Below are 27,913 nucleotides of genomic sequence, written 5' to 3' on the forward strand. Positions count from 1 at the left end.
TCGCTTGGAATATCCAATTGGCGCCACGTAGCGAAAAGAAGAAACGACTGGCGCGCGGTTGTAACCCCGCTATAATCGCGTAAGCGGTGTCTACGCCAATTAAAAAGAAGAAGAAGAAATCAAATCTTTTGTATAGTAAAATGAGAAATAGATAATTAATCGGTGCTAAAGGTACTGGTAACCATTTCGTTAAATTTAAAGACTTAGAGCTGAATACCGACTTTTATTGATAACAAACAAGTAACACAAAAATCACAAAGATTTGCTATTTTGCATAGTCATTCAGGTGCACACACATATTTATATTCTTATTTACTTCAGATAACGCCCGTTTTCGTTTCTTTGTTTATAAACATATCGGCACAAGCTATATATGTATGTACTTGTAGAAAATAATTAGTTTGCCGAAGGCAGAGCACATAACTAGACGTGGGTCACTATATATTTTAAATAAAGTTTTATGCTTATACGTGTTTACCAACTGTTATTGTATAAAACAAACAAATACATTCATATTTATGTGCGCATCTGTTCAAAGTGCAATAAAAAGTGCTTGAGTGAAATTCGTGAATATGATCGCGTTACTACTTTTTCTACTGCTGGGTACATTACTCTTTTGGTTCATTAAACATCAATATTCTTATTGGAATCGTCGCAATTTCCCCTGTGATACGGATACGAATATTCCTTGCGGTTGTTTAACATCCGTAGTTAAACATGAGAAATCTATGGGAGTAGCATTATATGATGCCTACGTGAAGGCCAAATCCCCATTCATTGGTATTTATTTGCTTTTCCGGCCGGCCGTAATGATACGCGATGCCGAATTGGCGCGTCAAATACTCATACAAGATTTCACCAGCTTCCATGATCGCGGCGTCTATGTTGATGAGAAGCGTGATCGTATGTCATGCAATTTATTTTCGCTGCGCGGTCAAAGTTGGCGTACACTGCGTCAAAAGCTGACACCTACCTTCAGTTCGAGCAAATTGAAAGCAATGTTTCACACCTCCGATGATATTGGTGACAAAATGGTTGAACATCTTAATAAAATCCTGCCGGATGAGGGTAGAGCGGAAGTAGACATCAAGGAAATTCTTGTGACGTGAGTATATAAACTTCAAAATAAAATAATAATGATATATGAACATATACATACATATGTACATGAATCATATATACATAAACGTTTTTTTAATAAAAAATCAATACTATTTTTATTTAACAGTTATGCTATCGACATAATCAGTTCGGTTATCTTCGGCTTAGATATAAACAGTTTTGAAGATCCCAAAAATAAATTCAGATGTCTAGTACACCAAGCAAGTCGTAATAACTTAATTAATGCAAATATTGGAATGTTAATATTCTTGTGTCCATCGTGAGTATCTCAATTATAAAAATATGTATATTTATACAAAATTTTCAATTTTTATTGCAAAAATGAGAGTTTCCAAATTTTATTTATATATTTCGCAATCAATGTAAATTTCAAGTGCTGAGAAGTGTCTAAGCAATGAGTTATCGTTTAATTTGAACAAGTCATGCATAGATAACACGAATGATTTCGTATGGCAAGCGATGTAGTCTCGCTTGTATTGGGTTATAATGCTAACACCAGAAAATCAGTACCCAAAATGCTTCAAACCAAATGAGAAAGGAAAAATTTTAATCACAATTAAGAATGAAAACAAATACAATATACTTAAAATGTAAGATGTTTTGCTTTCTTTAGAAGTTACAGAAAAGTTATTAGCAATTCATTTCTGAGAGATTTATTAGTTTTAATTAAATTTCTTTATTAATATTTAAAATTTTCACTAGTCAACATAGCAGACATATTTTCCCAATTTTTTGACATCCTCTACCCTTAATTTTTTTGTTCAGGTCATATTTGCACAGTAGGTTAACTATAGATCTTAGCTTATTTCACATGATCGTTGTGTTATTTTGATATCTTTTGTGAAATGAAGCGTTGTCAACTAAAAGCCATTGCAAACTACACACATTCGAAAAAGCTCTAGATTGTTTTGTCGATTCTCTGGAGCCGAATTTTCACCCTAGTAGCATCATTTATGCTCAACAAACTAAGCTAGGGATAGGAGGAATAGGTTATTAGTATTATGAGCTCAACTATGTTTGTTTTATTCCATCTATTTCGACAGCCAACGCCTAGAGGCCAATTTGGTCTTGCATAAAGGAAGAAGGACTTATATAGCGTAGTTTTTATTCGTGATAGGCGGGCCTCGGATTGCAAATTATGTGCAAAGTTTCAGACTCGTGAAATAAGTTAGCTTTCGCTTCATTAAAATTCTCGTTTGCTGCTGAAAATTTCATTTTTAATAAGATTTTCAAAAAAGATTATTATTGCACTTACAGCATAATGAAATACTTGGTTCGTTTGGGTTTTAAGAATAAAACCGCTGTTGGCTTACGTGAAATATTAAAAGATACAATTGAATACCGCGAAAAACATAATATTGTACGCAAGGATATGCTGCAGTTAATGATGCAACTAAGGAATACAGGCAAAATCGCCGAAGATGATGACAATTGGAGCACAAAGGCCAACACAAGTAAGAACACTACACTGTAAAACAATTGTTTATATAAATTTTGCGATATCACTTAGGGAAACTACTTCAAAAAATGATAAATAACTTTAGTATATCTTGTTCATTCCATTTCTAACAGCCACTGGCGAGGAGAATGAATTTACTTTGGACGACATAGCGGCACAGGGTTTCATTTTCTATATTGCTGGTCAGGAGACTACTAGTTCAGCAGCAGCTTTTACCATATTTGAGTTGGCTCAATCTCCAGATTTGTTGGCGCGTGCGCAGAATGAAGTGTATGAGGTATTGGCACGCCATAATGGCCAGTTAAGTTATGATGCATTGCAGGAAATGCCGTTTTTGGATTTGTGTTTACAAGGTATGACAAATTGTAAAATTATTTTTTTTTTTTAATTTTGCATATTAACTTATAACAAAATGTATTTTCTACAGAAACCAATCGCAAATATCCATTCCCCTTTTTGAGTCGAGAATGCACACGGGACTACACTATACCCGGCACCAAGCATGTGATCGAAAAGGGCACACCCATAGTCGTTCCACTACTTGGCATACATCGTGATCCACAATACTTCACGAATCCAATGATATATGACCCCGATCGCTTTTCACCATCAAACCCCAATTATAATGCCAACGCTTACATGCCATTCGGTGTTGGACCACGTCAATGCATTGCTCTACGTATGGGTAAAATTAATTCAAAATTGAGTCTTGTAAAAATTTTACAGAATTTCGATGTGGAAGTGATGAGCAAACGTGAAATCATCATAGATAATCATTCGGTGGGAATTCAACCGAAGGGGGGCGTAAAAGTACGTCTCTCAAAAAAAGCAAAACCGTGTTATTAAATGTGCTTCTTACAATATATGAAATTAATAGACGCTTATACATACACATATACATATGTGCATAGGTCATAAGGTCTCTTTGTTACAAATTACATATAGCCTAATAGCATATATTTAGGCGTTATAACGCTGCTTGCAATTATCAATTTTATTTATTTACTTTATTTTTTCGCTTTAGTTAACAAAAGTTGTATTTTCAAAATTTTCTCAAATCGATTGAAAGAATCAACATTTTAATGGACACATAAATACAGAAATATTCATTAATTTAAATTTGTTTATTTAATTTCTTGTTATTTGCCTAAACTCCCTCGATGGCTTCCGGATTTGTTTTGTGTTTCTGCATATTTTTCTGACGGAATATCTCTTTGCTCGCCTCTTTGATGGCCTCGAATATCTTGGCTTGCGACATAATTTGTTTTTGTACATTTTCCACAACCGGCTCGGCATTTATAGATACTGGGGAAATTGGTATGCCGAGAACAGCAGCTGTAAGAACGAACTGTTTTCATAATTTTGGTTGATTCAGTACAAGGGTGGTGATGGGCAGTCCCACCATACATATGACATTTACCGGAATGGAATTGGATTTATATCTGAATAAGCATTCTCAACACTGAAAAATTCTCCGAAATTAATTGATGAATATAATATATAATTATATGACGCGCTCTCTTCGACAGCCGAAATAAAATGGCGAAATCGTTTGAAATCGCACGACCAACCCAAACACGATCCAACTAACACAACCAACTTGACAAAATATCAAAAATTTTGATTTTCATCCAATGAGTTGCTACAACTCATACAACTGCCCCATATCCGTAACAATCAGTTGTACAATTCGATGAAATTGGTGCAATAATTGGTGCGTGTATGCCATGCTTTAGCTTTAAGAACTTTTTCACAATGTATGAATAATATTGCATTAGTTTAGCTAATAAGAACATCAGAACAACCAAAGAAAGTCAAGAATTTAAATGTAGATCGTCGCATTGGATCTAAAAAAAAAAGAACTTAAATGTCTCGGAAACTGATTAACAACAAAACTCTCGTTCCCGACAAATCCAATGTAATGGAAGGCATACACGCACCAATTATTGTACCAATTTCATCGAATTGTACAACTGATTGTTACGTATATGGGGGTTGTATGAGTTGTACCTGATTCCATATTCAAAATGAAGTTGGCCTCAAAATTGTATTAAAATTTGTGTCGTATGTAGCGACAAGGGCAATTTCTAGCCCAACTCAATCAACCAACTAATTGTTGTGTGTATGCCTTCCATAATACTATGTTCGGACCGATATTGAAAACATGTTTTCGTGGGAAAAACTGGTTTTCGCCATGTGTATTTTCGTCCATATAATGAATGGCATACACGCACCAATTATTGTACCAATTTCATCGAATTGTACAACTGATTGTTACGTATATGGTGCAGTTGTACCTGATTGGATGAAAATCAAAATTTTTTGATATTTTGTCAAGTTGGTTGTGTTATTTGGATCGTGTTTGGGTTGGTCGTGCGATTTCAGTTGCTTTCGCCATTTTATTTCGGCTGTCGAAGAGAGCGCGTCATATATAATAAGTAAATCAACAACTTCCAAACTCATGTTTAAGCAACGAAGTGAATATTCAAAATTGTATTAAAAGTTGTGTCGTATGTAACGACAAGGCCAATTTCTAGCCCAACTCAATCAACCAACTAATTGTTGTATGTATGACTTCCATAAAATAAAACTACATTAGTATTTAAATGAATGATTGCATATAAAATTATGTCTTTATCACCAAAAAATATTAATGTCTGTTATAAACAGGTTTTAGAGACATGTGTATTTTTTGATTTGTGTACAGTTGTGTACAATTAAAATCAAGTGTATGATGAAATCAAATCTTTTATATAGAAAAATGTGCAGTAGACAATTGATCGGTGCTAATGGTACCAACGGTGGTAACAATTTCGTTAAATTTAAAGACGCAGAGCTAAATGCCGACTTTTATTGATAACAAACAAGTAACACAAAAATCACAAAGACCTAAACTGGTTGCTATTATATATTTATATACTTGCTTACTTCATGGAATGCCCGTTTTCGTTTCTTTGTTTATAAACTTATCGTTCCCAGCAAAATAGGAAAGAATTAGTTTGTCGAAGACACTGCTCATAACTAGACGTGGGTCATTAAATAAAGTTTTATGCTTATACTTCTACTTGTTAACCAACTGTTATTGTACAAAACAAACAAATACATTCATATTTATGTGCGCATCTGTTCAAAAAGCAATAAAAAGTGCTTGAGTGAAATTCCGTGAATATGATCGCGTTACTACTTTTTCTACTGCTGGGTACATTACTCTTCTGGTTCATTAAACATCAATATTCCTATTGGAATCGTCGCAGTTTCCCGTGTGATCCGGATACGAATATTCCTTACGGTTGTTTAACATCCGTAGTTAAACATGAGAAATCTATGGGAGTGGCATTATATGATGCCTACGTGAAGGCCAAATCCCCATTCATTGGTATTTATTTGCTTTTCCGGCCGGCCGTAATGATACGCGATGCCGAATTGGCGCATCAAATACTCATACAAGATTTCACCAGCTTCCATGATCGCGGGCTGTATTTAGATGAGAAGCGTGATCGTATGTCATGCAATTTATTTTCGCTGCGCGGTCAAAGGTGGCGTACACTGCGTCAAAAGCTGACACCTACCTTCAGTTCGAGCAAATTGAAAGCAATGTTTCACACCTCCGATGATATTGGTGACAAAATGGTTGAACATCTTAATAAAATCCTGCCGGATGAGGGTAGAGCGGAAGTTGACATCAAGGACATTCTTGTGACGTGAGTATATACATACACTTCAAAATAAAATATATATACATATATACCATATTTATGGTAAACGTTGTTTTTTTCATAAAAAATCAATAATAATTTTATTTAACAGTTATGCTATCGACATAATCGGTTCGGTTATCTTCGGCTTAGATATAAACAGTTTTGAAGAACCCAAAAATAAATTCAGATGTCTAGTACGCCAAGCACGTCGCAATAACTTACTTATGTTAATATTCTTATGTCCATCGTAAGTATCCCATTCTAAAAAATATGTGTATTTATAAAAAAAATTGTTTAGAGCAATTATTAATGCAAACTGAAAGTTTACAAATTTTATTCATATATTTCGCAATCAATGAAATTTTTCAAGTGCTGAGAAGAGTCTAAGCAATGAGATATCGTTTAATGTATGTACATACATATGTATCCATGGTTGATAGATAACACGAATGATTTTATTTGGCAAGCGAGTTAGTCTCGCTTGTATTGGGTGATAATGCTAACACCAGAACACCACCAGAAACTCAGCCCCCAAAATGCTTCAAACCAAATGAGAAAGGAAAAATTTTAATCAAAATTAAGAATGGAAACAAGGACAATATACTCGTACTTAAGGATGTATTTTATAAGATGTTTTGCTTTCCTTAGAAGTTACGGAAAAGTTAATAGCAATTCATTTCTGAAGGTATTGTTTTTAATTCATTTTTCGTGCTAAAATTTCAAATTTTCACTAGTCAACATAGCTGACATATTTTCCCAATTTTTTAACTTCCTCTAACCTCACTTTTTTTATTTAGCTCATATCTGCGATTGACCTTACCTTATTTCACATTATAGTTGTGTTATTTTGACATTTTTTTTTAAATGAAGCCTTGTTAATCAACTAAAAGCCATTGCAAACTAGGCACATTTGAAGTTCTTTTCCGGTTTTGATATTTATTTTTGACATCAGGTTCTTTAGCACTATTATTTGGAGAAGCTCTTGATTACTTTGTCGATTCTTTGGAGCCGAATTTTCATCCTAGTAGCATCATTTATGCTTAAAGAGCTTAGCTAGGAATAGGTGGAATAGGATATTCCTTTTATAAGCTCAATTATGTTCATTTTAATCAATCCGAGGTCAATTTATTCTTTCATAATATTGTTCACTCAGAGCTGCTTAGAGAATTTCTCTAGTCCTACAATGTTATGGGAGTGAAGAGGGACTTATAATTTTTATTTTTAATAAGATTTTCTAATTTTCCACTTACAGCGTAGCAAAATACTTGGTTCGTTTGGGTTTTAAGAATAAAACTGCTATTGGTTTACGTGAAATATTAAAAGACACAATTGAATACCGCGAAAAACATAATATTGTACGCAAGGATATGCTGCAGTTGATGATGCAACTAATGAATACAGGCAAAATCGCCGAAGATGATGACAATTGGAGCACAAAGGCCAACACAAGTAAGAACACTACATTGTAAAACAATTATTTATATAAATTTTGCGATATCACTCAGGGAAACTACTTCAAAAAATGATAAATAACTTTAGTATATCTTGTTCATTCCATTTCTAACAGCCACTGGTGAGGAGAATGAATTTACTTTGGACGACATAGCGGCACAGGGTTTCATTTTCTATATTGCCGGTCAGGATTCTACTAGTTCAGCAGCGGCTTTCACCATTTTTGAGTTGGCTCAAAATCCAGATTTGTTGGCGCGTGCGCAGAATGAAGTGCAGGAGGTGTTGGCACGCCATAATGGCCAGTTAAGTTATGATGCATTGCAGGAAATGCCGTTTTTGGATTTGTGTTTACAAGGTGTAACAAATTATAAAATTAAAAGTTGTTTCTAAATTTTGCATATTACCCTACATCAATACATATCAATACATATATTTTTTTTCTACAGAAACTATGCGGAAGTATCCATTCCCCTTTTTGAGTCGAGAATGCACACGGGACTACACTATACCCGGCACTCAGCATGTGATCGAAAAGGGCACACCCATAGTCATTCCACTACTTGGCATACATCGTGATCCACATTACTTCACGAATCCAATGATATATGACCCCGATCGCTTTTCACCTTCAAATGCCAATTATAATCCCAACGCTTACATGCCATTCGGTGCTGGACCACGTCACTGCATTGCTCTACGTATGGGAAAAATTAATTCGAAATTGGGTCTTGTAAAAATTTTACAGAATTTCGATGTGGAAGTGATGGGCAAACGTGAAATCATCATAGATAATCATTCGGCGGGAATTCAACCGAAGGGGGGCGTCAAAGTACGTCTCTCAAAGAGAGCAAAACCCTGTCATTAAATTTGTTTCTTACATTATGTGCAATTAATAGAGGCTTATATATATGTATGTGCATAGGTCATAAGGTCTCCTTGTTACAAATTACATATAGTCTAATAGCATATATTTAGGCGTTATAACGCTGCTTGCAATTGTCAATTTTATTTTTTGCTTCAGTTAACAAAAATTGTAAAATTTTCTCAAATCGATTGAAAGAATCAACATTTTAATGGTCACACAAATACACAAGTGTTCATTAATTAAAATTTGTTTTTTTTTAATTTCTTGTTATTCGCCTAAACTCTCTCGATGGCTTCTGGATTTGTTTCGCGCTGTCGCTGTTTCTGTATATTTTTCTGACGGAATATCTCTTTGCTCGCCTCCTTGATGGCCTCAAATATCTTGGCTTGCGACATAATTTGTTTTTGTACATTTTCCACGGCCGGCTCGGCATTTATATCGATGAGATCGCTTAGTCCTTCCGACATATCTTCGTTGTTATACATTTTGACATCATCCAAGTCAGCTCGTTTCCATAAAGGGTAAGGGGGAGATGAGCGCTTTTTACCACAACCTTTGCGTTTAATCAAGAGTGTAAGGCAAAAAGAATATTGTTTTTGTAAATAAATATTTTGTTAAATATAAAATGTTTTGTCTCTAATCTATATAAAATACAGTAATAAAATCAAAATATATAAAATAATATTATTTGTTGCATTTACCTGTAAAAGCATTGCAAAATGGACGTTTCTCATATTTCCATTGGATGATGCCTCTTAATTTGTGCTGAAGTAGAGACAGAAAGTGGTATACATGTACATACTTATAAAATATGGAAAATTTGACATAGAAAGATATGATATTTAAATAAAAAAGATGTTCGTATGGAAATGTTTTTAGATTTATGATAAACATTAAAAATAATTGAAATCTCAGTAAATATATCACCCCCAAATAAAAAAAAAATAAATAAATAAAAAAATCATGGAAAATGTTAAGGGGTTACATAGGTTTATGGGTTTTAAAAATCGATCTTTTATTGTCTTATTAAATTTTACAACACCTCTAGAATGTTGTTCTAAATTTTCAAGTTGATCCGTGTAATAGTTTCAAGATATCGCCTTGAAAACTTGTGCGCTCGAAGCTAGCTACGCTAAGTGCGCCGTTTTTAAACATTTTTTCTCGAAACTGTGTTTTTGAAGTCGGTTGCAAAGATTTCTCGAGAACTTCTTATCCGATCTTCATGAAATTTTAAACAGGCCTTTGAGTTAAAATTTTTAAATACTTGCACGAAGGATTTTTTTTTTTTCGATAACTACTATTTGAAAAAAAAATGTCATGAAGTTTTCACTGAAATTTTAATTTTTTTGTAAAAATGTTTGCCAATAATACAATTTTCAGTTTTTTCCTTTTTTATAAGTCAAGGTTTTAACTAAAACACTTATTTTTTCACTTTAGATGATCCTGTATGGAGTTATCCTGCCAACGTGGGCGCATATTTTTTCCGAGGGGTTCCCGGGAATGGCGTCGCAATGGCTGAGTTTAAAACATTTTTTTTCCAAAAATTTTAGAATTTTTTTGTTAATAATGTATGTTTGTAACAGTAAAAAATTGTAATAAAATATTTAATTCTTTATATAAAAAAATTGTTGAAAGAAGGCTGTTTTTACCCGAGGAAACCCATGTAACCCCTTAAAGTGCAATACCGTGCCACCAAGTCCGAATATCTAAGCTAGTTGTTTGATCGCCACTTTTTAAGGTTTGAATTTATTTCTGCTTGGAGTCGTATTGTAAAATTTTATTATATTGTTATTTTTAAGAGTCTTTGGAGGTCGAATATCTCTTATCCTTCATTATTTTTAATATTTATTTATTTTTAACCTAGCCTATAATATCCAGGGCAACATTCCTCAATATAATTAAATTTACAATTTTTATGTAAATGACAAAAGTAATGAAAAAAGCATAAATAAGAGCTAAATATTATAATATCTATTTGAAGAACCCTATAATTTTGAGGAATATAGGAAAGTATTTAGTTTAAATTTTTGAAACCGTTACTTTAGAACTAAATACAAAATATTTTTTTTACAAATAAACTTCAATTAATTCTGTTGGTAAATACTTTATATAAATTTATATAAATAATATATAAAATAAAATAAAAAAAAATATTTAATGATTTAATTTTATTAGTTATTGGCCTCACATTCAAATCGTCATTATCCATCTCATTTTGCAATGTAGAATGTAGACACAACAACCAAATCATGGACCACAACTTCCATGCAAACATTTTTGGATTTTTTTTTTCAAAAAAAATCTTCAATTAGTTATTAAAATTTTTTTTAACTTTTACACTTGACACAAACTTTTTAAGTAAATGTAGAAACAACTTCTATGTTTAATTCGACAGCTTATTTGTACTAACTGTTCCGTGCAGCGTTCGGCGTACAATTGACCATGAAAGTGGACCGCGCGGCTTATAATTATTCCCGAGCCGCCACAGAGCGTTGAAAATGGCGAATGTACATAGTAGAATTCCCTACTGGACATTTGAGCACATGTTTGCATTTATGTGAAATCTTAAATATATATGTGCCTATGTGTGTATGCACACTTGGAGGCGACAATGCAGGACCGACTGCTGTGCTGCGAAAGCGGTTTTCGTGGTTAACTAAGCAGGTCGCCTGCCTGAGCATAATTGCTTTCTGCTACCAATTTACGTACTTAGTTGTTATTGTTTTTATTATTATTTGATTTTGGTTTTCAAGTTTTTGTTTTTTATTCTTGATTTCTATTCTGAAGCGCTTTACTCTCTTGCTATATTGCGAATGGGCTATTTAAATTGCGATTAAAACTTTGAAAAATAAACGCCATGTAATGTGTCTTTAAAGTTAGTTTTAGCATAGTTTTAACGTGGTCAGCACTAAAAAAATATTAATATGATCAAAACTACTCAATAATAATAATACTGACATTAAATTTAAACTGTGTTTTCATTTCAAAACCATGTTGAGAATATATGACAAGATGCTAGGAAACTGGTATTCCGAAAGCAACAGCTGTAAGAAAGAACTGTTTTTATAATTTTCGATTATTCAGTGTATGTCTTGTGATAGGCATTAACACAATGCATATGACATTTAGCGAAATGGCCCCGGATTTATATGCGAATAAGCATTTGCAACACTGAAAAAAAGTCGAAATCAATTGATAATTGCATTATCTAATTCTTCTTCCTAACTGGCGTGCACACCGTTTAGGCGGTTGGAGATATTTCGTCTAGCCCTCGTTTACACACAGATCCATTTGCTTTCCTTCCTTATCCAGTCTAGAAAAAGTAGAACTAACTCTTGGAGTTTGGTGTTGACGATAATAGAAACTGCCTGATCGTATTAATTGTCTTTCTTGGTGTTAGTGGACAGCTCATACAGGAAGACAGAGAGGAAGAGGTGACAGAAAACTAAATTTTAGAGGTCCGCTGCAGCTCTAATTATTACGATTTTTACAATTACTGCATCGCATCAAAATTAAGGTAAAGCTGGTGCATAGACTTCTGATAGTATAGAATACTGATCTAGCTTCATCTTTGCAAAGATTTTCTCATATTTGGTAAAAGCTCTGTGCGAATCTGTTGATATTCATATGAAAACTGCATTTTGCAAATATTTCTGAATGACATAAAACATTATGCTACAATATAAATTAGAAGAGAGACTATACCATATTCTTTGAACGACCTGACTAAAAACATTGCCACTGGATAGAGAGATCACCAGCCCTTACTTAAAAGAATGCCACTGCGCCACTGTCGTAATGGCCAAAACATGCTCCATACACCGGCCGGCCGAAAGCACCTTTCGTGTTTTCGAAATTGCTGCTGAGTATCGTAATATTACGAGAAGACGACGTAACATAACCTATTTATATACACTTTTTCGTACACATTATTAACGTGGAGAGTGTCGAAAGCGTGTTTCGGAGCACAGCGTATGCCACAATTCGCAAGACAATGTGAAAAATATTTTCGAAGTGAACGGTTGTTTTGCGTGATCGTGTAAAAGTTATAAGACTGTATACATTTTTTATAAACTGTGAATTAAATAAAAATCTAACGAAAAGTTTGTAATAAAGTTTCAACCATTTGGGAGAATAACCGTTTGCTTATTGGCAAATTAGTGCGCAGAAAGCATAATAAATTTAACAGAAAATCAAAATCTAGCAGAAGTTGTGCACAAAAGTGAGTAAGCAAATAAAAATAAAAAGTTACTTAGAGTGGTTCGTAAATATTAACCGTTAACGAGTGTAAAATTATTTATTTTTCTTTAAGAAATTACAATTTATATGAATGAAAACTTTTAAAAACTCTGTGAAAATTGTCTAAGAATAGCCGTTGAGAAATAGCAATGGCTGCCGCGACGCAACTCGGCGGTTGCGTTTCCCGCTGCATTTGTTTTCCCACATTGCCCACTCGGCGCAGAGAAATTGGTGCAAACAGAAGCGACAAGAAGGCAGTCGGTGACAATTTTCCCCACTTTCCCGTCTATAAATACCGTTACTATTTTAAGAAATATGCGCTTTTTTACCTTTTTCTAACTCAACGTACTGTCTAAATTTATTAAATTCGCTCCATAGGTGTGGAAGCATAGTACAACATACGTCTGTATGTATTTCATTTCATTTTGCCGAGTAAGTCGGAAAACAGTTCATTTTTATATGTACATATGTTATACGCTGCATTTAAAATTCCATTTGTATAAATTATGTATAATATTTGAAGAATTGCGAGAGAGTTTTCCATTGCTTAGCGCCTCGTCTACTTATTGTTTTATGATGCTTGCAAGAACTTATTTATTTGTTTATGAGTCAAGAAAACTCGACATTCCTCGAGTTCGGTTTCATCACAATTACTAAAATAACATTTTACGCATTCACATAGCAGGGAAAATGTAATTTCGGAAAGTTTGTTTTCACGCGTAGCGAAGAATCGTGTTATGGTTACCGATTTTATCAAATTTTGCAGATGGCCACTGATAAAGATACGACGTCTATACTAAAACTTTTTGATCTAAACAGGGTTAGATCTCCGAAAATACAATCCGGGTTAATTCCGGTAACGTAGAACCGGCTGAACCAATCCACATATACGAGTACCACACTTATCTGTGTTTGTTTTGATCTCTTTCTTAATGCATCATTTATCTCTTGTTTGTACAATCAGCTGAAAGGAGAAAAAAGTGCGTTTTTTGAAAAGTAGGCTTGGAGTGTTCTGATTATTATAAAATTATATGGAACGAGCAAAACGCATGTAATTTTATTGATGTTGATCAAGTTCGTACTTTTCAAGGTACCATATTAAGGTTTAAAAGTGGGAGTGGGAATATCCTTAGCTTAACCTAATACATAAAATCTTTACACATAACTTGATATCTACTGAATAGCACAGAGTTGTCCCATTTTCAGTAGTTTAAACGAATACGTTATTTTAGAGTTAGTTTGCCACTTTCAGATCAAAGTACATAGTAGTTAAAGGTATCGATCCCAGCTAGCTCTTGCAAGTTGGATGTTTCAGAAATTTTCAAAACAAATTTCTGTTAATAATACAATAATTTCAATACATATATTTTACCAATAATTTAATTTTGCCACTGAAAAGAGTATCGTCTTTGAGTTGAGGGTCTGCACCGAAACGAAAAAACTTTAAAATGTGCCCTAAAAATATAAATATGTATATATAAATATAGATTGTAAAATATTGTATATTTTTGTGATTAAAGTATGTAATATTTTTGAAATTTACAAACAGAATTTGGTTTAGCCAAAAAATTATTCTTTTGAAATTCTTTATTATACTATTTGAATAAAAATAGAAAATATTTGCTCCTCTTGTAAACTTTTCTTTCTTTCTTTTATATTACCGAAAATGGGTCGAAATTTCTTCCAAATCTAAAATAGTAGTTGATTTCATCTTTGATATGATTGAACTATGCATTTACACTTAACTAGCCGAGTGTATCACCCGGGCGTATAAGTTACTTTTACACTTAATGGGAAAATGTATACTTTTATATTATTTTTGTAAACATTTCCAGAATTTACGTGTTCCATTTAAATGTAAAAAGATGTTATGACGTTTAAGATAATAAGAAATATGCTTAAAAGAAAGGTGCATTGAACGAGTATATTTCTATAAAGTAGAAACAAAAGTTCGAACGCGCTTTATTTTTACCTTTTAACTCGCCATTGTTAAATTTGTTTTTCCCCAGAGAATATATATATTTTTAATTGAATTTTGACAATTTTCACAGGTAAGAAGTTAATAAACTAAAAAAGCATCAACACAATGGTTCAGCTGATATCAGCTGTTGATTATGCTATAAACTAAAGACAGTATGCTTTCTGAAATTCGGCATTAATACTATGTGGCAACCAGTCTTAAAAGGGGTGATCCATTTAAAGGTTCCTTACTTTGTAAAGAAAAAACACAGAAACTTCAAATTTAACGCTCAATGTTTATTATCATTTGAAAGAACATTCTTTGGTATTTATTTTTTGAAGATTATACTTTCAAATGTCGGCCGTCAGTTGAGCCCAATTTGCAATTACTCGTGCGACCATTTCGACTAGTAACTGGCGAATGACACGCGTAATGGTTTTCTCTAAGATCTGAGCACATAGACTTTAGACTTTAATCCCAACAGGAAAAAGTCTAACGGCGTGATATCATACGATCCTGGTGGCGAATCAACCGGCTCAAAACGTGAAATTTTCTGTTCCCCGAAATGTTCTTTTAATAAATCCATTGATTGATGCGATGTGTGGAAAGTGGCGCCGTCTTGTTGAAACCAAATGTCGCCGAGATCACTAGTTTCAATTTAGCCATAAGATAGTTAGTTATCATGGCGCGATAAGGGTCGCCATTGATTGTTTTGTACGCTTGACGTAAAATTCGTCAAGTCGTTCCATACGTTAGTCCGAAATGCTGCGAACGGCCCGGCATAGAATCTCCACGGCCTTCATGTACACTCTCAGCTACGGCTGCTATATTTTCTTCATTGCGTGCTGGACATGATCTATTCGGTCGAATATTATCCAATAATGAATGCTGGGTCTTAAGATAGGTGATGGTGTTGCGAATATGCTCAGTAGGCCGATTATGTTGACCATAAGTTGGGCGAAGCGCGCGAAACACATTATTTAGAGAACATGGATTTTCGTATTAAAGTTGAACAATGTGTAAACGTTGTTCAGGCTTAAGCCTTTTCATGGTGAAATGCAAAACAATACCGAACAAAAATAACATGCCAGCGTGGCACTCATGCGTGGTCTCTCAAAAAAAGGCTATTGAAATAGTACCTCTACTTGGATCATCCGTTATATACATAAAGTATAGGGTTTTCAGCTCCCTATTTATTCATGTGACTCTGTCATATACAACAGTTTGCTGGATTTTATGAAAAACAACGTCTTTACAATTTTCACACTGTCTACCGAGACAGTAAACCAAGACTTTGATTATAATAATTTGTTATGTTCCGATCATGTAGAGAAAATCGCGGATTGGGGAGTATATTGAATGAGAATCCAACTTATACATCAATTTTTGGAGTTAGGAAAAAATGCTAAACATTTTTGCAGAGCACCGGTCCTTCCTGAGAGCTCCGGGTCTGAATGGAATTGTCCCCGATTTATCCGCCACCCTTTCTCTCTGTTATTGGTAATCCCTCATTCATCGTACTCGCTTGCAGTACAGATTGGTACACTTACATATAAATATGTACATACAATATATGTAAGGTACATATATAGGCTAACTAGCACACACGCATCTAACCAATGATGTTATAAATATACTTCCGACTGAGTAACTTGAGTTGCCCTACTTTCCGAGTAAATAAATATTTATGCTAATTGCATACGTGTGCTATGTGCTTTAATTTTTGCCTATTTATCCAAACCCACGACATTGACTGTCACCGACAACGCAATGACCCGTTGACAGCTATGTATTTGAAAACAGATTTAAAGAAAACACTTGGCGGCTGAACTAAAATACATTTATTAAAAAACAACAATATTGTAAATGCCATTATTTCTTAATAAAATGTATTATAGTAAAATATCTTAAGTGAGCTTTATTTAAAACAAGAAAAAACGTTAACTTCGGCTGCACCGAAGCTAATATACCCTTCACAGGTGCATTTCTTTTAGTAACTATATGTTAAGTTTATATGGCAGCTATATGCTATGATAAGCCGATCTGAACAATTTCTTCGGAGATTACATTGTTGCCCTAGAAAATAATCTGTGCCAACTTTTGTGAAGATACATTGTCAAATGCAAAAGTTTTCCATACAAGGACTTGATTCCGATCGTTCAGTTTGTATGGCAGCTATATGTTATAGTGGTCCGATATCGACAGTTCCGACAAATGAGCAGCTTCTTGAACAGAAAATGACGTTGGCAAAATTTCAAAACGATATCTTAAAAACTGAGGGACTAGTTCGTATATATACAGACAGACGGACAAGCAGACGGACATGGCTAAATCGACGCAGCTCAACATACTGATCATTTATATACTTACATATATACATTATAGGGTCTCTGACACTTCCTTCTGGGTGTTACAAACTTCGTGACAAACTTAATATACCCTTTTCAGGGTTTAAAAATAGTTTGAGTTATACTGACGAACTCGTTCGAGACTCGAATTTATATTTTAATTTAGAAACTGACTTTAAATCAAATGAATAAAGGATAACACTTAGGTTTTACCAAAAAAAATGCCTACTTAAAATGAAATCGACTCAAGTCATTATAAGGTATTATAACCGTTACAAGTGTAGGCATAGGCACTTCGTATGGAACACAGTACTTCTGAATGATTTAAAATAACTTTCGGTTTATGTTCACATAGATTATAAAAGAAAGAAATACGTATGTATATACATACATATATGCATACCGACCTTTATATAAAAGTATAAGCGACAAATTAAACCGCTTGCAAAAATTTATTTCCCTCATATGCATGTAATTTAGCGGTTATTTACATTGTAGCATTCACTTCCATATGAACAATTATTTCTTGTGAGTTAATAATTTTTTACACTGACACATTTATAATTAAGTATTTTATCTTCATTATTACTTTCTTAATAAAATCCATCTATTATATATTGTTGTATCATTTTTATTAATAACCATTTTATTTTCACAATTATTGTACTATGTGCTTCCTTATAAACAAAATTTCAACTGAAATTCCGGCATTTCAAATTTAATGGTATTTTTAGGTGAAAATGTCAGACAACAACAGTGAAACCGCCGCCCAACAACAGCATCAGCGCGCAAATGGTACAGAACGCTCCCAATCGACAGAGGAGAAAGAAATCCCACGCGAACCAGCTCTAGTACATAAAGACATCAATGTAAGTGCTAGATGAATTTTTATAGATATTATATATTTATGGATACAAGTAGGTGTTTCCACAAATTGTGTGTACATACAAACCCCCGTGTTTAGAAAAGAGCAAGATGTTGAAAACTGAAGTGTAACTTCTTAGAAACACACGACGAACTTTTATGAGCTATTAATAAGTCGACTATTATTGTTTAATGAAACTTTTATAACTTTGGATCGGGCACGAGCTGGGACTTTTTTGTATTCATGCAATGCGCTGCACCTATGTACCTAATTTGAGCTTAGCAGCACCAAAACTAGATCTTGTGCTACTAAGAGATCGTACTGGCATCGAGTAGAACGTAGATGAGTTCAATTAAACTACTTAGCAAGGTTATCTTGCCACCATCGTAGGAGTTCTTACTGGACCTTGATGAACCTAATCTTGTCATACCCAAAATCGTTAAAGTTGTGGTGGAAACATCCATGTGCTTTTTTTTCATTGTTCAGTTTTGCAACAGTGAGATTAAAGCATTTAGCAGTCATATTTTCGGCGAACCGAGTGAAATAGCCGGATTTTATATAATATTAGCCGCCTCAACAAATTTGTGATAGAAGCAAAGCGTTTTGCAGATTTATGAGAGTCTTTATAATCAATACTTAGAAGTTTTAGGTAACACAACAAGCGGTGTTTTCAGTAGTCCAAATACTTTTGTTACAGGCCCGACCTTTTAACCGACCTATTTTTGTTATAGAAGTCAATCCAAATTAATTCGTGCACACATTTCTACCTACAGATAAAGACTGAATTGGAATGCCTCGTCAGGTTGCTCGACGGCAAAATCTACAAAGATGAAGAGACTGCTATGGAGGAATTACATCAGTATCTAATCGAAGATGAGGGCTCTTGGGTATTAGGCGATAATTTCCTTGTATTCGTGCAGCGTGTTTTGCGTGAAGATAACTTTTCACCCGACACACGTGTGCATTTAATACGTACATTGGCCTACGCCGCACTAAAGGATGATGTCATTATTATATTGCATCAAGATAGACGCGATCATTCACTCATGAATTATGCACAAGACATTGAGAAACATACGCCGGAAGAGCAACAAGCGTGGGCGATGTTTGTAAGGCGCTTCACACAATGCATTAAAGTGTAAACTGTATAATTATCTCCCGACAATTTCAGATGTGTAATCTTTTTGAGAATGTCGGACCCTCCGAGTGGTTGCTTTATATCTCGGAATGGGATTATTTGGGTCAGACAATATCGAATATACGCGTGACAACCAAGGTGGCGGTGCACTGCATACTCTCCAATTGTCCACAATTGAAAAATAGCGGTTCGATGATGCTCTACAACATCGCTATAAAGGAGGTGAAGACAGTGGTAAGCATGTTACTGTGTATTTTCGATTTCAAACCATTATTAAGTGCGGTTTTATACTTCAATATATTGAATTGTAGGTCTTTGACGATATTGCTGTGGAGCTGGCCATGGCCATTTTGCAATTCTTCCAAAGCAATCCAGCGGAGGAGCAAGTCTTCCGCACTCTTAAAGCCCTGGCGCGTTTTCTAGAGGTGACCATTATTTATTTCATTCCTGTTGTTGTTATTTATATGCACCATTAAATATTCAAGGTCTCCGCTGATGTTGCTGCCATTATACAAATGATCGGTCCACATCCTAAGCAATTTGCTGGCATGAGCGAACGTGTCGATGAGTTGGTGAATAAGATTAGCCGCAAAGTGCCAGCTTAAAGCCAAACTATAAAAATATAACACTTAAAGGCGCATAAGCTCTTGTCACTGCAGATATATTTATTTCATAATTTTTCTATTATTTCATTATGCGTTCAAAGATTTTAAGCAATAAGCACTTTTTCTAAAGTAATACCAGCGATTTTTTATAATAAAAAAGATTATTAAGAAACAAGATATTATAGGCAGTTCTTCGCTTTTAGTTAATTTTTTGTAGTTCTCAAGTTATCAAGCTTCATTTGAATTTATACCGCTGAATCGCTACAACACCAGCTGAAGATATTCCCTTTGTTGGCTCGTAATTGCAACCAGTTTTTTTGATTTGACACAAACATTTCCGATGGCAATTGCGTTTCTTGTGCTGCGGCATCAGCTAACGGAAAATTAGAAGAAATACCTATATAACTCAGAAACGACCATAAATAGACAATCCACCACTCACCTCCCACCGTTTTTCGATCGTAATTAAATTTCGGCGTTTGTATAATCGAAATTACATCCTCCGGCTTGCGTAACAGTATTTTACCTACACCCTTACACATGCGCAACACTTCGTGATTACTCAACTTCTCCAACTGCTCGGCATTCAGCTGCGAACAAGCCAATATCCATTCGCGCACACAATCGAAGTCATTCAGCAGTTGCACTGCGCCGTTCACGCTGAACTTAATGCGTTTCATATAAATGTAGTCGAGCCAGGCTTCACAAATTATTTTCAAAATCAATTTTAAAGTCACCAAATCCTTTGTGGCTTTAATGGCAGGTAAAAATATTTGATCCAGCACATAGTCGACGTAATCGTTTTTCACTTCTTCGTCGAAGACACGCTGCTGCCAGTGGCTGGCAGGCGGAAAGGAAAGCTTGAAATTGGCAAGACTGAGTATACGACACACTTCGGACATAATTTGCACGCATTCTTCATTTGTTTTCTGTAAAAGAAGCGATTCAAAGCAATTGAAGCGACAGTCACCCTAAGTTACCTTGAGTTTATCGATATTGACATTGATCTCCAATATCAATTTAGCACGCAACGCAACATTTACAAGCATAAGGATATCAGTGAGATCGGCAGTTAATTTGGGTAGCTTATGCTTGCTAAAGCCGGCCAAACACACACGCACATCGTGCTCCATTATGCGGAAGAAGCGATCCATTTGCCATTCACAGCAGAGTTGCTTGGCTTGCTCCTTCACCCACAAACGCATCGAGTGTACGGAGTGATCTGACGGTTATAGTTCAAATTTTAAATAATCAAAAGGCTTTAGCGTAGCCAACAGCTTACTCACCAATGCGATGGAGTATAGGTATTTGCTCGGCAACAGGTAGGCTACTGATTTGCATTTCCGCTTCACTACTGGGAAAATAACTATTGCTTAATTCTATCAAATTCTGGAAGACTAGCACCCAAAAACTGCCGGTGTAAGTGCCAAGATGCTGCAAGTAGGAGAACTGAGTTTTTAAGCTAAAAAAATCACATGAGGAGGCTGCGAATTATCGAAATATGCGAGTTATTGAAAATCGGTGAAAGCAAAATGCAGTTTATATGCAAAGCAGAGCGGAAAACTTGTAACCATTGTAACAAAATAAATAGTAATTGTACCTCCTCTTGACCCACAGGCCGATATAACTGTAAAGCACGTTCCATCGTCGTTGGCCGGCAATTTGTTGATAACAAAGCGTAACGAAACAATTGATCCCATACATTAACGGAAACAAAGTTCGTAAGGCTTTCGGCAACTCCGCGTAGCGTTGAATAAACAGGTTCCGGAATATCTAATAAAATAATATGTAAGCATAATTCTCATAGTAATAGTATTTTGATGTTTACTTAACCGCTTTACTAACCTTCCACAGTATGGTGTTTCAACCAGTTTCTCATCGTTTCCACGTGCGTTAACGGATAACAAGCAAGCGGTGTATCGATCCACCATAAAATTATATGATCCAGAATAAGACCTACATTGGACCATAATATTCGAATGCCGCGAGTAACAAACTCATTTAAATCTCCTCGAGTACAGGCTTTACCTATGAATATGTCAGAAAATATGGATTATGGATTATGCCCATATCAGTATACGAATTGTGGAAAGAAGATATTATCGAAAATTAATTCTTCCATTCTCCAAACGGGATCTATCTAAAGACTTGAGTTTGTAAGCTTAATATTCCAAAAAGGAAATAAAGTGTCCATAATTGACATTATGTTTGCAAATGATTTGCTCAGCAGGCGCAGGCCTGCGGCGTCAAACATACATATACACAAATAGTGATCATATGGAGCCGACTAACAGCTAGCTTAATACAAATTTACATTATGACTATTAAATCACATCACATAGCGGTAAAAGCGTCACCTAACCACTGACCAGGCACCGTGCCTGCTTTTCTTTTATAGAGCCAGCTAACAGCCAGATTCCCGCGAGATTTCAATACGACTGTTAAATCACATCACATGGCGGCGCCAGTGTTACTTAAGTACAGATCAGGCACTGTGCCTCATTTTCTTTTATAGAACCAGCTAACAGCCAGCTTCCCGCGAGATTACAATATGACTGTTAAATCACATCACATGGCGGTGCGAGTGTCATTTAAGCACTGACCAAGCACCGTGCCTGCTTTTCTTTTATAGAGCTAGCTAAAAGCCAGTTTCCCGCGAGATTACAATATGACTGTTAAATCACATCACATGGCGGTGCGAGTGTCACTTAAGCACTGACCAAGCACCGTGCCTGCTTCCCGTTTCCCGCGAGATTTAACTATGCCTGTTAAATCACATCACATCGCGGGGCCAGTGTTTCATAAGTACAGATCAGGCACTGTGCCTGCTTTTCTTTTATATAGCTAGCTAAAAGCCAGTTTCCCGCGAGATTACAATATGACTATTAAATAAGATCACATGGCGGTGCGAGTGTCAACTTATAGAGCCAGCTTCCCGCGAGATTATGACTCTTAAATCGCATATGACTGTTAAATTGCACCATCGCTGTGCGAGCGTCACATAAGCACTGAAGGCACCGAGCCTGCTTTTCCGCCATGTATGCGATTTAACAGTCATATGCGATTTAAGAGTCATAATCTCGCGGGAAGCTGGCTGTTAGCTGGCTCTATAAAAGAAAAGCAGGCACGGTGCCTGGTCAGTGGTTAGGTGTCACTCGCACCGCCATGTGATGTGATTTAACAATCATATGCGATTTAACTGCCATAATCTCGCGGGAAGCTGGCTGTTAGCTAGCTCTATAAAAGAAAAGCAGGCACGGTGCCTGGTCAGTGCTTAAGTGACACTGGCGCCGCGATGGGATGTCATTTAACAGTCATAATGTAATCTCACGGGAAGCTTGCTGTTCGCTGGCTCTATAAAAGAAAATGAGGCACAGTGCCTGATCTGTACTTAAGTAACACTGGCGCCGCGATGTGATGTGATTTAACAGTCATATTGAAATCTCGCGGGAAACTGGCTTTTAGCTGGTTCTATAAAAGAAAAGCAGGCACGGTGCTTGGTCAGTGCTTAAGTGACACTCGCACCGCCATGTGATGTGATTTAACAGTCATATTGTAATCTCGCGGGAAGCTGGCTGTTAGCTGGCTCTATAAAAGAAAAGCAGGCACGGTGCTTGGTCAGTGCTTAAGTGTCACTCGCACCGCCATGTGATGTGATTTAACAGTCATATTGTAATCTCGCGGGAAGCTGGCTGTTAGCTGGTTCTATAAAAGAAAAGCAGGCACGGTGCCTGGTCAGTGCTTAAGTGTCACTCGCACCGCCATGTGATGTGATTTAACAATCATATGCGATTTAACTGCCATAATCTCGCGGGAAGCTGGCTGCTAGCTGGCTCTATAAATTGACACTCGCATCGCCATGCGATGTAATTTAACAGTCGTAGTGTGGCTGCTAGCTAGCTCTATAAAAGAAAAGCAGGCACGGTGCTTGGTCAGTGCTTAAGTGACACTCGCACCGCCATGTGATGTGATTTAACAGTCATATTGTAATCTCGCGGGAAGCTGGCTGTTAGCTGGCTCTATAAAAGAAAATGAGGCACAGTGCCTGATCTGTACTTAAGTAACACTGGCGCCGCGATGTGATGTGATTTAACAGTCATATTGAAATCTCGCGGGAAACTGGCTTTTAGCTGGTTCTATAAAAGAAAAGCAGGCACGGTGCCTGGTCAGTGCTTAAGTGTCACTCGTACCGCCATGTGATGTGATTTAACAATCATATGCGATTTAACTGCCATAATCTCGCGGGAAGCTGGCTGCTAGCTGGCTCTATAAATTGACACTCGCATCGCCATGCGATGTAATTTAACAGTCGTAGTGTGGCTGCTAGCTAGCTCTATAAAAGAAAAGCAGGCACGGTGCTTGGTCAGTGCTTAAGTGACACTCGCACCGCCATGTGATGTGATTTAACAGTCATATTGTAATCTCGCGGGAAGCTGGCTGTTAGCTGGCTCTATAAAAGAAAAGGAGGCACGGTGCCTGGTCAGTGCTTAAGTGACACTGGCGCCGCGATGTGATGTGATTTAACAGTCATAATGTAATCTCACGGGAAGCTTGCTGTTAGCTGGCTCTATAAAAGAAAATGAGGCACAGTGCCTGATCTGTACTTAAGTGACACTGGCGCCACCATTTTATGTGATTTAACAGTCATATTGCAATCTCGCGGGAAGCTGGCTGTTAGCTGGCTCTATAAAAGAAAAGCAGGCACGGTGCCTGGTCAGTGCTTAAGTGTCACTCGCACCGCCATGTGATGTGATTTAACAGTCATATTGTAATCTCGCGGGAAGCTGGCTGTTAGCTGGCTCTATAAAAGAAAATGAGGCACAGTGCCTGATCTGTACTTAAGTAACACTGGCGCCGCCATGTGATGTGATTTAACAGTCATATTGTAATCTCGCGGGAAGCTGGCTGTTAGCTGGCTCTATAAAAGAAAATGAGGCACATTGCCTGATCTGTACTTAAGTGACACTGGCGCCGCCATGTGATGTGATTTAACAGTCATATTGTAATCTCGCGGGAAACTGGCTTTTAGCTAACGCTATAAAAGAAAAGCAGGCACGGTGCCTGGTCAGTGCTTAAGTGTCACTCGCACCGCCATGTGATGTGATTTAACAGTCATATTATAATCTCGCTGGAAGCTGGCTGTAGCCAAAGCAAGAGCAAAGTGTATAAAAGTGTATTTTCTCTTCAAGAAACTGTTCATTTGTTGGAACTACCGATATCGGACCACTATAACATATAGCTGCCATACAAACTGAACGATCGGTATCAAGTTCTTATATTGAAAACTTTTACATTTAACAATGTACATGTATCTAGTGTTGGTTTGGAAGACTTTTGCATTTGACAAGATATATGCACGAAATTTGGTATAGCTTATTTCCTAAGGCAACAATGTAATCTCCGAAGAAATTGTTCAAATCGGTTAACTATAGCATATAGCTGCCATACAAACTTAATGATCGGAATCAAATGCATGCATGGGAAACTTCTTCATTTGACGATATGTCTCCACGAAATTTGGTATGAGTTATTGTTCATAAAAATAATGTAATATCGGAAGAAATTTTTCAAATCGGCTCACTATAGCATATAGCTGGAGTACAAACCCAACTATCGGAATCAAGGGCTTGTATGGAAAATTTTCGCATTTGACGTGTTATCTTCATGAATTTTGACACAGATTGCTGCTTAAGGTAACAATGTAATCTACGAAAAAATTTATCAGATTGGATTACTATAGCATATAGCTTCCATATAAACTGAACACATAGTTACTAAAAGAAATGCACCTGTGAAGGGTATATTAGCTTAGAAGTTAACGTTTTTTCTTGTTTTAAAAGACAACATGCCGAAAATAGACGCAGAAATTTTTTTGCTCGCCGAGTGGCCTTAAGCTGCACTCAAACTCAAATCTCAATCAATACTCAAAGAACTTGGGCAGTATTTTGGACTTAATTTTTAGTCTTACCAAAAACGCTCGGACAATAGTCATATGATTTGGCAATGAGTTGGCTGAGGTATGCACGTTCGCGTTCCAAAAAATGTTCAGCATATTTATGGCAATTACTTTTCTCCTTCCGTACACCACCATCCATATCAGTCGCATTGTTGTAGTCAATATACTCGCCGTCGCCGTGCATGTTGAGTGTGAGTATGCGTAAAATTTCCAAACTAGATGCCGTTGACTCGCAAGTATCCCCAACTGCGGCAGTAACTTCCAAATCGGTAGCAGTTGCAACTGCTGACAACGTAGCACCAGAGGATGTGCCTGCAGCTGTAGCTGCTGCCTCAGCTTGCTCCTGTTCGCTCATATTGAATAGACCGAAGAGTAGATCGAGCGAATTTTGCTCGGTGCGCATTTGGGACGCATGCTGGTGGCGAATAATATACATATATATTTTATGTAATCTTAGTTTATCACTAATTTTCTTATGGTAGTCACCTGTAGAATATTTGCAAAATCTATGGGCTTCTGGGGTAACAACAACGTCGGATACATATTGCTACAAATATTCGCATTCCACTCGGTAGTGCCGCTGGTCTCTTGACTCATCTCTGGCTGAGATGGTTTTTTTTCGCCCGTTACACTTGTTTCCTTGGACAAAATCTCACTGCAGTCATTAGGATCCTTTAGGGTCTCCCGTCGATTCCATTTATTGTGCAAATTCGCTATTTGCAATGCCCAATTCAACCACATGTCGGATTGTGAAGACTTCCGCAGCAATTGTGTGACCTACCCAAAGATCTGTTTATCTATATGTATAAATTTATGATTTTTTTTCTAAAATACTCACCGTCTGCTTGAGCACGAACATTAATTGGCAAAAGCGTCGTTCATTAATCTCCATAAGTACATTATATTTTCGCAGTAACAAGGCATTATAAGGACTGCGTTTGATTTTCTTATTCAATGAGTGAATATCTTGGTTGCGTGATTCGTTCTTCAGGTTCCAGTAGAGCTCACACACATGTTCAACTTCTTCCAAAAGTGTATTCTGGCATGAAATTGTTTGGCAAAGTGTAGTGAGAATTGATAAAGCATTATTTGAATGGAAGTCTACGAATCGAGGACCTATGTATTTCTATCATGAGGGTATAATTTTTTACCCAATTCGAACCATTCAAATCAAAATAAATATGCAAAGATGAAAATCCCAGTTATGAAAGATTAGGTCTTCTATTGCAGATTTCTTAGTATCGCTTAAGAGGTAAATATACTGTCATCTTCATGTCGGTGGATTATGATCGATGTTAATTTTCAGACAAACTATATTGTATATATTCTTAGGCGGTAGGCCTACATAACCGGAACGGACCCGGATTTTTATCCGGCTCGGCAGAATTCTGCCGACACAACAGCAACTCTTATATAATTCTCAAATGCACAGTTCAATTTCAAGTAGCCTAAATGTATGCTACATCTATTTTACGACAGCCTACATTTATTTTGGCTTGAGAGCGTGCTTTATCTTAAAAAAAAACTCGGTTTTCATATTTCTTGCGTACCACATTTGCAACATAAAAGAGGTGGTTGTATATAAACACTTACGAACCCTTCTCAGTTTGTAATCATTCCTCTCTCCCGCACTCATCCAAACTTACATTTAGAAAATAAAAAAAAATCGCTTTAGACAAAATTTGTGTGAAGGACCTTATTAAAAGTGTTGGAATATACCGTAGAAGCCGTTATACTCACATGCTCATCGAATACGTCGACCTTCACATCAACTGCAATGCGATATGTGACACGTCTCAACTCCTTTCCCAATTTTGTAATTTCTGCAAACGTTTGTATCGGAGGCGTTGATTTGTTGCGACAATACCATTTCGGTGTTGAGCTCATTTACGATTAAATTCACTAGCGTAGGATTTACTTTCAAAAAAATTGTATTTGAATATTTCCTTTTCCAATAAAAACTTATTTAATGGAACCTAAAGCCACAATCTAGCACAGCAAAGCCCTCATTTAACACTCGATTGAGTTGTTGGATCGATGCGCAGGTGGCTGCCTACTCGCCCAACAACAACTGCCTGCATGGCAACCAAATGCTTAGCTGATAGGGAAACAAAGCTAACACTTTCGCCAGCCGCTACAAGAACAATGTGGAAATCAAGATAAAACAGAATATGGCTGGCTTTTTATTGCACTATATATATATGTA

General features: G+C 36.1%; 5 protein-coding genes across 7 annotated transcripts; 3 read left to right on the forward strand and 2 right to left on the reverse strand.

The window, feature by feature from the left end:
• The first annotated feature begins 374 nt into the window (after positions 1–374).
• On the forward strand, positions 375–8,727 carry LOC125776302 (probable cytochrome P450 6d4). Of its 2 annotated transcripts, XR_007421620.1 has the most exons (6): positions 375–1,105; positions 1,229–1,381; positions 2,380–2,576; positions 2,695–2,934; positions 3,009–3,492; positions 8,654–8,727. XR_007421620.1 is itself a non-coding variant. In XM_049447869.1 (5 exons), the coding sequence occupies exons 1-5, from the start codon at positions 573–575 to the stop codon at positions 3,425–3,427; spliced, it is 1,542 nt and encodes a 513-aa protein (XP_049303826.1). In that variant the 5' UTR covers positions 375–572; the 3' UTR covers positions 3,428–3,700. The 2 variants fall into 2 exon arrangements, 1 of the variants encoding a protein (XP_049303826.1); XM_049447869.1 differs by lacking the exon at positions 8,654–8,727 and having other exon boundaries at positions 3,009–3,700.
• Positions 5,537–8,644, forward strand: LOC105226035 (probable cytochrome P450 6d4). The gene is made up of 5 exons (XM_019990196.3): positions 5,537–6,282; positions 6,389–6,526; positions 7,532–7,728; positions 7,847–8,086; positions 8,178–8,644. The coding sequence occupies exons 1-5, from the start codon at positions 5,750–5,752 to the stop codon at positions 8,594–8,596; spliced, it is 1,527 nt and encodes a 508-aa protein (XP_019845755.2). The 5' UTR covers positions 5,537–5,749; the 3' UTR covers positions 8,597–8,644.
• A 139-nt stretch (positions 8,728–8,866) lies between the features above and the next one.
• On the reverse strand, positions 8,867–11,118 carry LOC105226036 (cardioactive peptide). The gene is made up of 3 exons (XM_011204775.4): positions 10,785–11,118; positions 9,298–9,361; positions 8,867–9,149 (listed from the first exon to the last, which is right to left on the reverse strand). The coding sequence occupies exons 1-3, from the start codon at positions 10,869–10,871 to the stop codon at positions 8,872–8,874; spliced, it is 429 nt and encodes a 142-aa protein (XP_011203077.2). The 5' UTR covers positions 10,872–11,118; the 3' UTR covers positions 8,867–8,871.
• Positions 11,119–12,527: 1,409 nt separating this feature from the next.
• On the forward strand, positions 12,528–19,928 carry LOC105226033 (uncharacterized). Its single transcript, XM_011204771.4, has 6 exons — positions 12,528–12,818; positions 17,878–18,012; positions 18,782–19,117; positions 19,180–19,380; positions 19,458–19,571; positions 19,632–19,928. Exons 2-6 carry the CDS (start codon positions 17,884–17,886, stop codon positions 19,749–19,751), a joined length of 900 nt encoding a protein of 299 aa, XP_011203073.1. The 5' UTR covers positions 12,528–12,818; positions 17,878–17,883; the 3' UTR covers positions 19,752–19,928.
• On the reverse strand, positions 19,791–27,844 carry LOC105226085 (uncharacterized). 2 transcript variants are annotated; one of them, XM_049448561.1, is made up of 10 exons: positions 27,448–27,844; positions 26,546–26,746; positions 26,194–26,484; positions 25,720–26,122; positions 21,597–21,779; positions 21,352–21,524; positions 21,038–21,200; positions 20,732–20,973; positions 20,194–20,680; positions 19,791–20,124 (listed from the first exon to the last, which is right to left on the reverse strand). In XM_049448561.1, exons 1-10 carry the CDS (start codon positions 27,592–27,594, stop codon positions 19,997–19,999), a joined length of 2,418 nt encoding a protein of 805 aa, XP_049304518.1. In that variant the 5' UTR covers positions 27,595–27,844; the 3' UTR covers positions 19,791–19,996. The 2 variants fall into 2 exon arrangements, with proteins under 2 accessions (XP_049304518.1, XP_029405937.2); XM_029550077.2 differs by having other exon boundaries at positions 21,038–21,185; positions 27,448–27,808.
• Positions 27,845–27,913: the final 69 nt, after the last annotated feature.

The sequence above is a fragment of the Bactrocera dorsalis genome, chromosome 2, assembly GCF_023373825.1.
Source record: "Bactrocera dorsalis isolate Fly_Bdor chromosome 2, ASM2337382v1, whole genome shotgun sequence".
Taxonomy (NCBI): Eukaryota; Metazoa; Arthropoda; class Insecta; order Diptera; family Tephritidae; genus Bactrocera; species Bactrocera dorsalis.

Bases quoted from the DNA above. Each gene is read 5' to 3' on its own strand.
- LOC125776302 (XM_049447869.1), top strand. From the start codon at position 573: ATGATCGCGTTACTACTTTTTCTACTGCTGGGTACATTACTCTTTTGG. The intron at 1,106-1,228 runs GTGAGTATATAA...TTTATTTAACAG, and splicing joins ATCAAGGAAATTCTTGTGAC to TTATGCTATCGACATAATCA. The intron at 2,577-2,694 runs GTAAGAACACTA...CATTTCTAACAG, and splicing joins GAGCACAAAGGCCAACACAA to CCACTGGCGAGGAGAATGAA.
- LOC105226035 (XM_019990196.3), top strand. From the start codon at position 5,750: ATGATCGCGTTACTACTTTTTCTACTGCTGGGTACATTACTCTTCTGG. The intron at 6,283-6,388 runs GTGAGTATATAC...TTTATTTAACAG, and splicing joins ATCAAGGACATTCTTGTGAC to TTATGCTATCGACATAATCG. The intron at 8,087-8,177 runs GTGTAACAAATT...TTTTTTCTACAG, and splicing joins TTTGGATTTGTGTTTACAAG to AAACTATGCGGAAGTATCCA.
- LOC105226036 (XM_011204775.4), bottom strand. From the start codon at position 10,871: ATGTTTGCATGGAAGTTGTGGTCCATGATTTGGTTGTTGTGTCTACAT. The intron at 9,362-10,784 runs GTGAGGCCAATA...TCTCTACTTCAG, and splicing joins TGGATAATGACGATTTGAAT to CACAAATTAAGAGGCATCAT. The intron at 9,150-9,297 runs GTAAATGCAACA...TTAAACGCAAAG, and splicing joins ATTTTGCAATGCTTTTACAG to GTTGTGGTAAAAAGCGCTCA.
- LOC105226033 (XM_011204771.4), top strand. From the start codon at position 17,884: ATGTCAGACAACAACAGTGAAACCGCCGCCCAACAACAGCATCAGCGC. The intron at 18,013-18,781 runs GTAAGTGCTAGA...TTCTACCTACAG, and splicing joins TAGTACATAAAGACATCAAT to ATAAAGACTGAATTGGAATG. The intron at 19,118-19,179 runs GTAAGGCGCTTC...CGACAATTTCAG, and splicing joins AACAAGCGTGGGCGATGTTT to ATGTGTAATCTTTTTGAGAA.
- LOC105226085 (XM_049448561.1), bottom strand. From the start codon at position 27,594: ATGAGCTCAACACCGAAATGGTATTGTCGCAACAAATCAACGCCTCCG. The intron at 21,525-21,596 runs GTTAGTAAAGCG...TTATTTTATTAG, and splicing joins GAAACACCATACTGTGGAAG to ATATTCCGGAACCTGTTTAT. The intron at 21,201-21,351 runs GTACAATTACTA...TTAAAAACTCAG, and splicing joins GGCCTGTGGGTCAAGAGGAG to TTCTCCTACTTGCAGCATCT.